The sequence below is a fragment of the Struthio camelus genome, chromosome 4, assembly GCF_040807025.1.
Source record: "Struthio camelus isolate bStrCam1 chromosome 4, bStrCam1.hap1, whole genome shotgun sequence".
Lineage (NCBI taxonomy): Eukaryota > Metazoa > Chordata > Aves > Struthioniformes > Struthionidae > Struthio > Struthio camelus.
In genome coordinates, this window is record NC_090945.1 from 35269647 (window position 1) to 35286422 (window position 16776).

The window sequence follows — 16776 nt, forward strand, 5'->3', positions numbered from 1 at the left end:
CCCCTTGTTCCAAAACCCCAAATGTATTTATTGAAGGAAAAAAAAAAAGTAATCAATCTTTAGTGACAACTGTTGTCTAAAATATGAAATTATAAATAAAGTTTCACCTAGCTCTTGCAGCAGCTAAGCACGTATCAAACTGTCAATATCACAGAATCACAGTTAAAATGTCACCGATGGAGGGGAACTTTTTTCACCTTTTCCCAGGATGCTGCACCACACAATCTTTCGGTCTTCCAAGAAATGATTGTTTCAGAAGCTCTTAAACTCTTGTTCTTACCTTGTTTATCATGGGGACTGAGATTCTCGGCCATATAGAAAACCTCAGTCTAGTTTAAGGAAAATGCAACAGCCTCCTTAATATCTAGATTGAAGTTCTCTGTACAGTACATAGAAATTACAAGGTCAGGAAAAAAAATAATATTCTTGTAACTAAATGAGGCTGTTTACGCTGGATATTATCAGGTACCATCCTTGCATCCCCAGAGGACAAATGTTCATAGGTAGGGAGGCACTGAAGACAAACTAACAAACCTGAACTCAAACTTCAAGTTAATGGAAATTAATAATGGACAACACATCTCATTTTAAGTGTGACCATAAGCAATATTCATAGATATTTTCTCTCTTCTTTCTTTTTATTGAGAACATCCCTTTCCCGACACACACATCACAGGAAAAAAAGTAGTATGTGCCTTTAGAGTGGCTGATGTACAGGTAAGGAGGGGAAGAAACATCCTTTTTCTCAAGAGAAGATCCATCTAATAGTCTAGAGCATTCACAGTAGAGTGAGGTGACTGAAACTGGTAGAAGAAAAAAAAAAAAAATCAAACAGACATCTCTCTCATGTGGAGTGAAAGAATGCACGGAAGACCAACTGTCTGGCTGTAACTGCTTCTACAGCATACTCTCCAATCTACTATGATGAAGCCATTTTCCTTAAAGGGTGAGCAGTGTCTTCTTTGGAAGAATGCTTGCTGGATGCAATTTGAGTGGGTTTCATTGATCATCTATTTGAAGATTGATTTTTTTTTTTTAAATGTTATAACTAAGGAAAGAAAATACCTATGCAGAGGACAAATACAGCCTCAGACTCTTTTCATGAATGAGTTCTATTTGAACAACAGCTTGCAAGCTTCTAACTTGGTAGAAGCTTCTCTGTTAGACGCAGTAGTTTACAAAAAGAGGCAGCTTAGGTTACATTTTAGTTAGGATAGAAAAGTGACATTTAGAAATGAATTTGACTTGAAAACTTCGAGCTAGGGAACCTTTGCAGATGACCATCTATTAGTGATGTTTCCAAGACTGGAAAAACGCCTTAGTCAATTTGCCATGGCGGGGAGGGAGGGGAGACCGATAAAATAAAAGCATTAGATAAAGGTCCAAAAGATGGTCTGTTTGGCTTGTAGATAAATTTTGATTCCTATTTACAAAAGACTGGAAAAAAAAAAGTCAAAGGCACGCAGCAGTACTGTAATTTTATTTAATCAAGGACATGGATTTTATTACTGAACTCCGAACCCGGACGAAATCAAAGTTTGGCTCTTGAAGTATCAAAACATACAATCTAGAATGAATAAAAAGACTGTTCAGAGCTCAGTACCAGAAGAAACATCCTCAATCATAAATGAGGATCTAAAACACTTCCCTTAAGTTCAGTTGCACCTCTGGTATGATGATGAAATATGAGTGGACTACCTCAACAAGATGAATTCAGAAATCTAGCTGTTTTCCTGCTTTAGAAGCTTATGTAAAGGGAAGAGTTCTGAATTATGCAAGAGACTTTTCCCAGCACTTAGAAAAACCATTTAAGAATAAGCAGTGACCTTTCCTTCTGTATGGGTTGATTTTTCTTGCTGCTGAAGCCCTTCTCCCTCCTCTTTTGGGGTGAACATCTGTCTACTGATTACTGTGTTCATTTGATATAAACTGGCCAGCAATATAACTGGAAAATACATAAAAAGGAAACAGGAATCTTGTATCTTCTTTCTACCTCCTTCCACCAATCATGCTCATAAGAAGGAATTACAGTCCATCATATTTAACCCAACATCTAGACTAGGTAACCCTCATAATTGTTCTGTGTTGTCAGAAAGCATCACAAAATTTTCTTCTAAACTTTGTTCCACCACATGCCAGATAATTCTTTTCTTCAAGGTTACTGCAAAGATGGAGAGAATGGATTTCCACTGGCTACGAACTGAGTCTGAATTAAAGAAGAAAAATTAGTTTAGATATTAAACAACAAAACAAAACAAAAATCCCCAAATTTTCTACAGCTGCCTCATTTTACCTTTTAGAATAGACTCTCTATAGATGCTCTGAAGGTCCATCACTGGGTATCTTTAAGGACAGGCGAGACAAACTTCTGTTAGGAATGAAAAACACAGTTGCTCCTACCTTGAGGCTGGAGTAGATAACTTCTTAAAGCCCTTCTATTTCTCTATGAGCCTGTTTTTATTCTTCTAGCTCATTAAATTCTGCAGTTCTGGAAAAGGTTAGAGATGATGCTGCCAGGTGATTTGGGTATCTTCAAATTAACTCCAGAGGCTTTGGCACTGAGAAATGGGAAGACTGCCAAGTGCTCTTCACGTTTTCCCTAGCCTGCCTCTGATCCTTCTAACTGGCACGAAGTCAGACTGAACTTACAAACCTCTGTGTTTAAATGAAGCAAAGTCTCATAGTCCCCAGAAACAAATGTTTTAGAGCCAGATGATTAAAAAAACAAAAATCAAACAAACTATACCTATGTGGAAACTGAGCGTATCTTTGATTGTCCTATCCAAGTATCTCGAGGTAACTAAAACCTCTGCCCCACCGCCTCATCACATTGAATTTCTGTTTTTGGCATTTGGGGTTTTTGCATCTTCAGGAGTGGTGAAGAGTCCAGCTTTCTCTTTCAGAAGATGATTCTTTCCTATTTACAGTCTATATTGAGGACTAATCTTTTCCAGGACTGTCATTAACATGTAATCAAAAGAAACCCCAGAACATACAAAGAAGTGGCTGAAGAGTGCTTTACAAATATATAACCAAAACAACAAATGAAATGTATTAAAATTAATGATAATTATACTGAAAAGTTTAAAAGGAAATATATTACAACTGGAAAGAGACAATAAAGCAGCACAGTCTCCTCACTTGACATTCAGCCTCAAAGGATGCAAAACGTTTGCTACTCTTGGCCATATCTGCTGCTCTATGCTCAGCTGTTAACTGATGGCAAGAGCCTCAAGTAATAGGCATTACATTTGTGCAACAGTTTGCACAAATGTGATGCCTATTCTCAGGGGGTGCCTAACTGAGGCCTAAACTCAGGGGTTTAAGGCATCAGCTAGGCAACAGGATGTTGTACAGTTATGCGTGGAAGAATCAAAGTACAAGTAGAAGCATGGAAGAAGTACTTTGGCAAAGAGAACCTGAAGAAACCGCTTACTGCAAATGCCACAATATTCGTAGGTCAGTGAATCACACACAAGATCACAGTCTCTTTCCGCAGAGACACATAATCAGATATCACAGCAGACAAATTTATCTGCCTCAAAAAGATGTTTTCAAACTGGCACTGTAAGGAATCTAGGTTGTCTCATAATGACATTTATTTCACTTAGGAATTGAAAGGGACAGAGAGACACCTCGCGTTGCATTAGAATCTCCTTCCAGCACTTCCAGAAGACCTATACCGATGTCTTCTTCAGCCTAATCAAGTTGGGAGAGCAGAGCGTCCTGCTGCTTTGATTCTCTGGTCACAAAACCGGCATGGAGGAGGAATTATACTGCACTCTGTGCATCATATTACCTTATACTGCAGTCTGTGCATAGTATTACCAAACCCAGATGGCTCAGTGAACAAGGGATTTCGTTTGAAAATAAAGGCTGCAAGAATCTAACTGCAGGACTGAAACGTTAAGATCCTGGATCTGCCACACAGTATATTATTGTGGACCAGTTGAGTCAGTACAAACTGCACATTTTAAAAATATAATCTCTAAAAATCACAGTAGGACTTAAAATGAAACAAAAAACCAGCCTGAATACACACAGCCTACAGAACTACAAAAATATGATGTTAATGGACCTAAGCTAAAACATTCAGGCTACCTCAAAACCTTGCACAAAACAATGAATCCTGTGTACCTAGAGATGTATTGCTGCAAGTACACACATGATGTGCATGTTGTATTCAGTAGGTATAATTGAGGATCAGAGTTGAAAAGGCCCCCCAAAATTCTTAATGCTTGGGTACAAAAAGCCCAGATCTTTTACTTTCTGAGACCTTTTACTTAAGTGGGAAAAAATAATCTGAAAATAACACTTATTCTCTCCAATCAAAGTACATTCATTGTTCACTTCTTCCGTTTGCCAGTTGTTGACAGCTGTCAATATAGGCATTTGACTTCTTTATCCAAGCATCACAAACACTACATTAATATCTTCAGAGAAAGATCTTGACTGTGAGAGCTGCAGTTTCACTGCCCCAACTCAATTACTGCATTCTTGAACTGCAATGTATTCATTTGTGGGCACTGGGGCAGCCAGTGGGAGGGTATTGATTGGAATATAATGTCATGTGTAGCAGTGAGAGTGAGATGAAAAGTGTTTTCTGCTTAATGGGTTGGTATTAAGTAGGTGGGAATGGCTTCTAATTAGCCAACAATTGCCGAGTTTCTCAGTTTCCCTCCTCCTGTCGGTCACCAGCTGCCAATCTCTCTCTCTTTTTCCCTTTTTGTGTGGAGTTCATTGCTCACTGCAGTGAAAGCCTTTGTTTAAAAAAAGAGGGCTCCCAGGGTCTCATCTGCCAGGGTACAGCTTGCTGCCTGCGATGAGTAGCAACTGTCAGTTTATTTTATCTCAACCTTTTCATCATTTTGCTGAAACTGGTCGAGTGAAACCACCTGAGAGACCTGAGGATTCAGTACCTACAAGTCATTAGCCAGGACTGCTCAGTCTCTCCCCACACAGCAAGTCAACTGAACGCTGCTTAAAACATGGTCCACTTTAACCCCATATTTTCCTATGGACTTACTAGAAACCTATGTGCATCCTCCTGATTTTAGCGTTTCCTGATCATTACTTAAACATACTAGTACTATGATCATCAAGTAATATATTTTCTAGTGCTTCTCAACACAAATGCTCAAGGAAAACTCTTTATAAATGCAAGATGTAATATAATAAAATCTATTTATTACAATCTCTTTAATCTGAACCTCCTTCTTATCTGAATCTAGGTTATGTCCGCCCGCATGAAACTCATACCTAGTAACTCCCCCAATTATTCAAATCCCTGCTTACCTAAAAGTTTTTGATGATGTACCTCAGGTGAAAGGGACAAATTCTGCTCTTAGTTACACCTGTGCAACTACCCCCCCCCCCAAATCAACATGATTATATAGGCATAACAAAAAGCAGTATCTGGCCCACAATTTTCTTCATTTCCTTCTCTTTGCCATGCAGTCTCTATATACATATATAGATGTACATGTATTTTCGTGTATCTGTATGCATCTATACACACATATAGACCACACATATATGTATATATCTACACACATATATACACACACATAAAACATACTTATATACACACAGCAAACATAATTGCAGTATGGTCATTATAAACACATCAAAGTATGTGAGAGAATGAAATATTTTTGCTTTTTGAGCCAAAACCAAATTAAATTTATACAAATCAAATTTCAAAGCTATTAGCCAGAACAATCTTTTTCTGGTGGTAACTATGACTGCAACAGGTTAGCTGTAAACAGTTTTAATGTGGCAACAGGAGTATTGCTTTTCCTCATGTAAAAGGTGAACTATTTCAAGTTATATTAGAGATGACAAGAACATAAAAAGTTATCCTCTAGTATTTCAGCTGATTTCCTAATGCTCAAATTAATCAATCTCCATTTTCTTATGACTGCAGCATATAAGTGTACACATATGAATTTATCAACCAAATAAAATATCATTTTCTTTAGTTTCAGTCTCAAAATTGAGCCATGAAGGGATTGCTAAGGGAACCAGCGAGGACAGGCTCACTCTTGGAGAATGACATACTCCAGATGCTGTTCAGCATAGATGCTGAAATGCTCTAAAGTCAAAGGACAGGGCTACACAGCACCCTGAAGTGGCATTTTCCACTGAAATAACAAAGGTGGAAGGAAAACAGAGGTCTGCAAATACGCACCCAGCATAAGAAGTTGATGGACAGCCCCGAACTACCAGTGCTGTGCAGCATGCATCCCTCTCTCCTATGGGTTCCTACCAACTATAACATGTTGATTTCCCTTGCAAATAATGGGGCAAGATCTGGAGTTCCTATTCCTCAAACTCCTTGGTTGCCCAGTGTGAGCTGAGTAACACTGCACACCAGCCCTCCATTTTTCAGGTTCAATTTTATATCTGCAATGAGTTGAGTGCACAGTACTACCACTTAGATGCCCAGATATGACTACAGATGCCATCAGGCAGCTCGATGTCCAAGCAGAAGCCACTGTGTTCACACTGTTTGTGAATAACAGGCAATATGAAATGCACCTTCACAAAGAAAGACCCAATTTGAGTATCAGCTTTCACAGTTACCATGTTTAGCACAAGAAAAAGCACAAGGTTTAGCTGCCAGACGTGCTGGCAACTTGCAGTTCTCACTTCAAAAAGACCTGCAGGAGATTAGTTCCCTGCAGGAGTCAACACTGACTACATTGTGTTTGACTAACATACATAGCAACTGTATTTCAAAATTTCAAAAATATGCTGGGATTTTTATGCAAATGAACTTCAAAACACTGTAGCTATCAAAGAAAAATAAGAAAAACTTTCATTCAGAACCATTTTCAATCAGGCTGACCATTTACTCTATCTGATACTTAATACTGGCATTATTAGAGAAGAATAGCTCCATGTTCAAAATGATGTACTTATACAGTGTTTTCTGTAGTATGTCTTATAATTACCTGGCTCTGTGGCAAGGCTCGTATGTATATAAGCCCTTAAATGGGAATATTCTGTATTACAGATAATACTGAATACTTAACTAAGTAAGTAGAAACAAGTGGATGAGTCTGGGAGCATGGTCATCTATTTAAGCATGCATTTGGATTGTCAAGCTAATCAATCACCTAGTTGCATACTTAAACTTAGTCAATCCATTGCACAGGTGATTAAGATCTCTTTAAAGGCTATTTTGATATTTTCCAATTTTCTATTAACTAACTTACCTGAGGAGGAAGGGAGAGTAATTTACTTTTCTCTTGTTCTCTCTCTCCCCCGTTCTTCACCTTTAAATTGCAGGGTACAGAACAGACAGGGAAAGAGAAGAGACAAAAAGAAAAGAACTGTTTCAGGAAATGAGAAAGATAACAAAATATTCTGAATGGTCTACGAAAAGACTAAAAAGAGAGGCAGTTTTATGGGCAAAAGATGTATGGTTTCATAAATACTTTAATTATGATATTTCACTTTATTAAATAGATTGGCTCATTCTGAAGATAAATCATTTGAATCTTGACCACCTTCAGATCACAGGGTTTTAACAGAAACACTAATTTGTAACTCAAATTTAAGAGGAACAGAAAAAGACATGGATAGGCAGGGAAGATATCTCAGAAAAAAACTCCAAAGATGCAGAAAAAAAAAAGTTGACTTGGGAGACTAGGGAGGAGGGTGTTTGATGCACTGACTGTGACTCCTGGGATGACCTGGCTCTGTTACAGAAAACATACACTGAATACTGTTTCTTTGTCTTGGCTTTAGTTTTCTGTGTCCAAAGACTGTTAAGGACATTTTGGTAAGGAAGGATTTGCAGCAGAGAACTGTATTCTTGTTGGCCTGAGGTCAGTTTCTCTCAGTTAACATGTCTGCAGACAGCACCAATAAAAGGTTGTTCTATGAAGTCTAAATGACAACTACCTTCTCAATATTAAACAAAACTAAAAGCTCCGTGGTGCTTTCTGAGAATCAATTTTCTCTTTTGAGAACAAGAGCATAAAACCACTGGAGACATCTCTGCTCACGTGTGTGGCAAAGGAAAGGGGCCTACGATGGGCACGTGTGGAGAAGCCCTAAGGCCACTTCAAAGTATGCCAACTGCTTATGCTTCCTTTAGACCTATAACCAGCAGGGAACTGCCAGAGCACAGCAGCCACCAGCTTTTCTGTTTTATGACTCCTCTCTTCTTCAACGCATTTCTTATGCTATGGACTGCAGGCTCGTGAAACATACCTAAAACTTCAAGGTGCCTTCAAATCTAAGGATTTCTCCAGAAGGGATCTAATGGGGTTGGGAGAGAGCTTCCATTTCTTCTGCACCGTTGAAGTGGCCTACAGGATCAGAGCTGGACAGAGGTTCTGCCCTGAGAATTTTCATTTCTTTATTTTTGTAAGGAACTGTTTTTTTTCATTGAAATGCTGACAATGCAGTGCATGAAGCTGTCCTAAAGGCTCTGACAGTACACTGCAGTTTGAAGACCACCTTTAACATTTTTCCCCCCAGAAGAAAGAACAATTTGACTTACTTAGGCAACATTTTTTGCTGATCTTGAAAGCTTGTCTGAGAAAAGACAGCTGGATGCCAGTGATATTTAGCACAGGATGTCGCTAAAGCAAATGCATAGTAAGATTTAGAAGTCTCTACAGAAAAATATCAGATGTCAGAAAAATTCAGATGAGAGATCTAAATCCTTCTCTGGTAATACGTTTTCCTATAACCGTAGATGATAAGAGGACTGACAATCGCATTAGACAGGATTATAGTGTACTTTTGGAAGAGTTATAATACTACTTAGACATAAATGACTGCTAACTGTTAGCAAAGAGTAAGAAGAAACGGCTAACATATTAGTCCATGGTTAAATGTTAAAAAAGGCTACGAACTCTTTTCTGAAATGTGCTACTGCCATGCTAGAACCACAGACCCGACCTAGATCTGATCCTGTGTGGCAATTCCTGATTATTTAATGCAGTATGTAAAGACGTCACAGAAAAATAAAAACCCTGTACAATGCATATGTATAAAGCATGAGAATATCCGTATTCTCCTACTATGTTTTCCTCAGACAAACTTCAGCCATCAGCATAAAATGAAATAAGCTACTGTGCTCATGGCAAAACTGGTGTGAACAATGTTTAAACTATGTTCTCAGAGTCTTCCCTGAGAATCTGGTCCTTCTAATCCCTGACCACAATACGCCAAATAACTTTCTCATCATCCCTTTACCCTCACATACTAATTGCGGTCACCATACAAGCTTATATATTTAGCTTCTATACATGCTAACTGCAGAATAGGGCTTATTAATAAGCCAGTCAAACAACAGAACAGACACACACATACACACACACAGCGTGGCTTTGAGGGAGAGCATGCACGTGCACAGCGCTCACAGTCCCGCCTCAGTATTATGATACAGCAAAGTCTATGACAATGGCTTAGATATGAAATAAGCAGTGAAAGGAACCTGCTAACACAAGCCTCTACCTTTCCACTGACATCATATAAGAAATGTATTTTAAGAATGCACACCTGTGTAAGGTAAAGACTAGAATATTATTTTTGATCAGTGCATCTTTCCTTTCTCTTACATGTTCTCAGATTAAAAAAAAACATGCTACCTTGATGAACATTTACTGGGCAGATGCAAAGTACAATTGATAATATACTTGAAAATTGTTTTTGATTTTTAGGGTTTTTTTTTGTTTTGTTTTGTTTTGATTAGGACAGTCAGGCATTTTGGATGCAGTACCACAGCATAACAGTTTTATTAGGATGTATAACTAATGATTTATTAATGGAGGAAAAGCTAAGATCTGTAATGTTAAAAGTATTCCTGGAAATAGTGTACTTTAGAGAAAACAACACGGTAAAAAAAGCAATTTATCACATTATGAAGCATACTAGTCGTACTATTACCAAAATGGTACATAAATTACACAGTTGTGGTAACTTACAGTACAGAAGGGTTTTCAGAATTTTTCTAGTGTAATCTTTATCTCACATCTCACTTCTGACGAACATTCTTTAGGGATAATCCTTTTACTTAGGAGCAACAAAGTCACGTTATGAGTTTGACTTCAACTGCATCTGGTGAGATCTCTGTTCTACGCCACGCTGACAATTTTGTTTTAGTCACATCTTTTACAGAAAAGTGACTATGAAGCATCTTAGAGATCTCTGAAAAGTGTGACTTGGTAATATGACAATTTGACTTTTTACATAACAAAAAAGGACACATTCACGTTATGGAATGCACCACTCCATGCATCTACAAAAGGGAGCCAAAGAAAGAACGTTGAGGGAATACATATTTGGAGTAAGAACAAAAGCTCGTTGGCCTGTATTTTCCAAGCTATAGTTTTAGCTTGTTCACGTGTTTTAAAAATCGCATTGAAGGGTGCTCAGGTGTGTAATGCTAGAAATAGTCCTGATCATTCTGAAAAACGAAAGAATTGATGGTACAAGATAATTCCATTGATCGTAAGACTTTGAAATTGATGCTATAGATGAGACAATCATTTATGTTGCACTTGTAGCTATTATTTAAAAATCACATAGAAGCCCCTACCCCCCAAAGAAACAGAGGAAAACAATACATTTTAATTTTAACTCCAGTCTTAAAATTGTCTAGATGATTTCAGGCTTCCAAGGTCTCTTGCTGAGACATAACCTTGCCAGATGCAATGATCTAGACCAAAATTTTCCAGACTTGTAGAGAACCCAGGTCCTGGGTAGCATTTCATTTAACTAGTGAGGCTTGATCCAAAATTTTCCTTATTTCAGCACCTTTAATTATTCTTCTCCTTTCAAGGAGGAGACTATTCTTTAAAAGACCTGTGATATATTTTATTATCAGGCAACGTTAGCCATGATGTGGGTTCCTTTTTAGGCTTTAACGTGGAGTTACAACCTTTTTTGTGCGTCATCTCCCTCTCTTCCCCCTCCTCCCAGTTTGGTTGATAATTATTTTTATATAGTTTGGATAAAACATAAAAAAAAAAAACAGTAAAAACATTTGTACTTGCAGTGACATCTCACAATGGCATAAATAACTCTTGGAAGTGAAGTCAGGTGACTGAATCAAATACAGCAGCGAGAAACACATTCTCCTTTGCATACATAAATACTGTTTTCTGACAATCCTATCCCTTTTGTTCACGACACCTTGGTCAATACACCTATTTTATTAATAAATGTTGAGGCAAATTGAGTAATTAATGGTTCTTCCCGCCTGGTTATTGAAATGATTGATTTAGAAAATAAGCCTTGGTTGAAAGACAGAAGGTACCTGATAGTGCTTGAATTTAAATGCTATGGTTCCTCAACTGGCCAAGTATCTCCTTTGCCTAAGAAGGTAGAAACTATATATATGTATATACACACACACACACACATATATACGTTCTCATTTTTAAGTCACAGAAAAATTACCCAGTCAGAACAATTAGAAATAAGAACTTAGTACTTTCCCTTTTCAGTAGGTTTCCCTGCAGATTAAGAACTGTCATTGTATCTTGTCTTTAGCTGTTTTATCCTCAAAAAGACTGAGAAAAATTAAGCAGAATATCAATGTTGAGCTGTTTGAAAGAGCTAGAAATACTGTTCTATTATCATAGCAGGAATTTCCAAAGTGATGAGTTCATCATAGGATGCACAGACATTCTGCTAGAAGATAGGATAGAGGCTATACCTGAGAATGAAAGCCAGGGAATCCTAATAATGAATTGGTGCGAGGCCATGTTTTGCTAAAGATATTAAAAGTGTAATGCCCGTACTAACTGCAGATTTGGCACACAAAACACAAAGAACGTTACAGATTGTGCTGACAGTGTGACCCTGTGTTTTCCTGGATGTAATCTGGGTATCATGAGAGTAAGCCTGGAGCACTAATGAGAAAAAGGATAGTAAACTGAAAGAGCTGCTAAATATGCAGTAGCCACAGGGTTCCTGGAGTTAACTGGAGCTAAAGTGAAAACTAATACGGAAAGTAACAAACAGTAAATGAGGCAGAAATGTTCAAGGAAGAGAATTCAAGCAGATAAAACTTATTTCTGGTACTACACTTGCCAGGGAATAAAGGGCTTTTCTAATCATACTCTTTTTATCCCTGGAGCGCCACAAGAGGGGAGCATGAAACTTAAGCTTAAAGCAACACACATCATTTCAGTATATCTGAGTATTACAGCTGTCTGGAGAAGGAAATGCATGAAAGTTGAATGGAAAAACTCTTTAGGTGCAAGAAGTAAAACACTCTCCTGTATGCTGAGGATGCAAACGTAATTCTGTCTTTTCAGGGCTCCCATTTTCTTGTGTTGCCACTGTAGATTTTTGTTGACCTCCTATTTACTGCAGCTACAGTTAAGGACCCTTATATGAAGTGTATATAGAATTGTTTGAAATTGGATTCTTCTTTGGCCGCCTCTGTTGCGGTCCTTGGCATCCCAGCCATTCTGCAATACAAGTCTAGCAACTTACTATCAGCTACCTGGGACTGAGCTGGAAGAGTGATCCTGCAGTTTTTACTATCAGCTACCTGGGACTGAGCTGGAAGAGTGATCCTGCAGTTTTGTCAAAGAATAACAGAGAGATGAAAATAGCAATGGAACCATCTGCTTAACACTGCCCCTCAGAATCACGACTGCTTTGTTTATCTGTGCTGAAGAAGACTGCCTAACTTTTGGAAGTGATTCATCTAGGGAAAAAAATCAAATCAGAGTATGATCTTCAAGCATGGAAGCACTTTCTAGAAAGCTCAGTTAAACTAAGTGGGCAGATATACTCAAAGGATGGGAAGTAAAGGGGAGACTATCACAGTATTTTTGAGCTTCTCTTAATAAGAAAACAAACTCTACATTTAACTCTAGAAATTCACTGTAAAAGAAATGTATTAGCATTGAGAAAGAACTGCCCTGTTACCACCAATGAAACTCTAAACACAGCACCACCTCATTTGTCATCCCTCCAGATTGGTGTTTCGACTAAAAGAGCTGGCAACGAACGTATTGCAACACAATTCTCAGTTGCTTCCACTGTTGCCTCTGGTATCCAGCTGGCTCCTATTAAACTGCTGAAAATCTTCAATTATCAGACCATTAACTATTTGTTCAATATAAAAGTAACAACTGAAGCTATATTTAACTGTTCAAATACTATGAAGAGAACAGATACACAACAAAATAGCAGACAAACAGTTCTTTGGGAGCAAGATAACTGAGAGAATTTGGACATAGCATTTAAAAACAGTAACTTTGCAGCTTCCAACTTCTACTGCAAGTGAGTATCATAACTTTGCCCTAGTTGTAATTTCTTCTTACTTCACTTTAGAGTCACGTTCTCCCAACCATGGGAACGCAGAAAGGAAAACTTTTAAGAGGAGCAGACTTAGGCTTCTTCCTTCCCCAGTACAATACAGATTCATAGTATCATTACATGAAGACAATGTATAATTCTGATTACATTTTTTTCCCCATTGTAATATATGTTAAAACAAGACAAAGGTTCACTCCACAAGAAGTTCTCCTCCCTCCTGCAATTAATACAGGAAACCACAGTGAGGAAGCTACAGAACTTTTTTTTATGAAATTCATTTGATCATACTATGTCTATGTCAGGTATAAGGATGCCAAAAACCAAAACAGAATGTTCTTCTGAATTCAGAACTATGTCCACTGTTTTAAATAGAATTTAAAGCTATTTGTTATAGGGAACTTATTTTTGGATACACTTGAAGAACCAACTGCAAATGCAGGTTTTTTTTTTTTTGACTAAACCTCTGTTTAGTCATCTCTGTTTTAGTCATCTCTGTTTGCCTGTAACTGTGATGCTTTGAAAAACAACATTGAAAAAGAAAGTCATCAGCCACAGATGTAGTCTACTACAATCTTTTTCTCCTTGCTATATTGTATTTAAACCTATTTACTTCAGTCTTTAAAATAAGCACACAAAGAAGTAAATCTAACCTCCATTCAATACAAGGCTAATCCAATGTGATTAAACCCAGCAAATAATTTAATAAAACTCTACAAGAAAAATGACTTAACCATTAAGGACAACACAGCACTAATGTGTTTCATAACCAATGCCTTACCGACTGTAAGAGGGTCAGTGCACACGTCACTTCTGTTCTCCTTCCATGTCAGCAGGTACTTCATGCTGATGAGATCTGCTGCTTCTATATGGTTGTTAACCGCCATCATCATTTTATGAGCCCTTGCAATGCCATAATAAGTCTTTGTTTCATCCACTAAGGGCAAACTACTTAAAGTGTTTGCTGCCTCAAAAGCTCGGCTGAAATATTCAAAAGCTTCACTATAGATCCCCTAATAAAGAAGAGAAAGAAAAAGAAGAGAATTGTAAAAATTGTTTGTACTCACCTGTATTTTACCTTGATGCTAAAGCCTGCTCCGCTCACACCTCACAGAAGCTGCAGCTGGGAGGCCATAGAATGACTCATCGCATGCTATTAAGCAAACCACTCTCCCTCTCTGACTCTGCTTCCTAATCTCTAAAATGCAGATAACAGTGCTCATAACTTTCTCAGGAACAGAACTGTTGTTTAGTTGTCTGTGTAGTATTTTGAATGTGCAAATCACCATATCGATACTAGACATTAATACTGATTTCAGCCAGGCTATTTAGCAATTGTCAGTATCGTTTCATTAAGTTTTGCATCCCTGTGAGGGGAAAGGTCCCAAATTACTATGGTGAGACTAAATTTTAGAAAGGAAAGTTTAACAAAGGAAAAAAAGAATAAGCCCTAACTGAAATAATGGACACAATGCACTAAAAAGGACACAAATAAAAATCTACAGATTTATGGGGAAAAAGTGAATATCAACAGGCAGGCAGACTCCTAAGCAAGAAAAGAGAAAGAGTAAGAGAAGCATAAACCAGTGCCAGTAAACAGAAAAAACAAGGATTTTATATCTTTATTCTTCTGAATACAGAAATCCAACATCCATGAATCCCATACAGAGGAATATAAACTGCAGCAGATGACACACTAAAAGAAATTTAAAAAGTACAACAAGAAGTATTTTTTCTGTAAGATGTAAGAAGAAAACTCTTGACCAAAGAGGAAAAGAGGAGTGAAGACAAAACTAAAGAAAATGATGATAGGTTGAAGGATATTACTGAAAAGTTAAAATATTTCTTGATATTTTTCGTCATGTTTTGTGTCTTTCTTTTTTGCCATGAAACTACTGTGAAGTATTATCAGAGATGGAGAAGTCAAAATAAGAGATGCAGGAGCAAGTTTCTAATTGAAGAAGTAGCATACCACCAGACCTAAAAAGCACTTATGCAAGAGATTTGGAGAAACCTAAATGCAAAGTGATTGAGTTGCTAGGAAATAAGTTGCATCTTTCAGTAAAATCAGGTAGTATAAAAGAGGCTTGAAAGGTAGTGTATTTTGTACTGGTATTATAAATGTCAGTGTGCAACAGAGAGAAAAATACAGAGAAATAGAAAATAGGAGAGAAAATCATGTAATATTTATTATAGCAGGACAGCAAAATTATGCATATGAGGACATAGCAATGAATAAAACAACAATAAACACTACGATAATAGACAGAAAGGGGAAACATCTACCTATCATATTAATGAGAACTACAATAAGCTAAGTGATGCAACTGGTGAGAGGACCGTAGCAAGTAAGGCTAAGAAACTCAGGGAAAATGAAATGAGAAGTAACAGAGTTTGTCATAGTAACTCCATCAGAGTTTGCATATTAAAGTAAGGGACCTGGTTAACAAACTGGGAGAAATCAGAACTATTTGTGCATAGCATGAAAACAGGCATTTTATGAACCAAGAAACGTATGGGTAAGCAGTCATGACTAGAAAGCAGGAACTTAGTACACACTATTAAAGAAAGATGGTGAAGGTGATGGAACAGTGAGATGACAGAATGGAAAAGAAATAACAATGGCATGGACAGAGTAGGATGAATTTGGTCAAAGTCACTTTGGAAAGGATAGTAAAAGTTATGCCCCTGGTTTACTAAAGGTCCCTAAGGATAGATTAGGATATGAATAGAGATATCCATAATTCGACAAGAAGGACAGAACTACTGTAAATTGTATCACCGTGGGAAGCATAGAGCAGAATAAAAATATCCTAATAACAGCTTAACTTGGATAACGCTGGGTATGACAGCTGACACCAAACAGGCAGTGATCCACAAGAGGAAATGTGAATTTAGACTCAGTTTTGGTAAACACTGCTAACCTTGCAGAAGAAATGGTATAGAAAAAAGTGTAAAACTTCAAAAGAAAACATTTCATATATTTAAATCAGCTATTTTACACAAGTTTCTAAGATTAAGTCACTACGTTTCTTCCTTTCTATACCATCACCCCAGTTGAAGACAGCAAATTCCGAATGAAGAAACAGAATTCACAGAACAACCGAAAAAAGGCTAATTCTTAAAATATCACTTCTGATGTAACTGATTATTAACACTGGTGGCAAGAAGCAGTGAAATAAAAAAAATAGTTTAAAAGAATTTAATTAAGTATTTTCAAATTTGGAGTAGAACAGTTAAGCACTGTGTCACACCATCCAACTCTATTCTAAGTTCAAGATCCATTTTAGAGTCAACTTCAGCAAATTCTTGGACTTCAAACTTAAGTTTTCAGTGGAAAATCCTGCATTTATGCTAAGGAACACACATAAATCCAAGGATCCCAGGCTAATTTGGAGATTACAGCATAAGAGATTTTCCTACTGCTTATGCAACAAAAACAGGCCAGTAACTTTGGCGCTGGGAGTTCCGTGTAAG

The 16776-nt window shown here is 37.4% G+C and overlaps 1 protein-coding gene across 5 annotated transcripts in view; it reads right to left on the reverse strand.

Moving 5' to 3' along the window:
• The window catches only part of TTC29 (tetratricopeptide repeat domain 29), a 219937-nt gene that overhangs the window by 37311 nt on the left and 165850 nt on the right, over positions 1-16776 (reverse strand). For all 5 annotated transcript variants that reach the window (XM_068942226.1, XM_068942225.1, XM_068942223.1 and 2 more), the window contains one exon: positions 14081-14312. In XM_068942226.1, coding sequence (XP_068798327.1) covers positions 14081-14312 — 232 coding nt within the window. The remainder of the gene's footprint in view (positions 1-14080; positions 14313-16776) is intronic.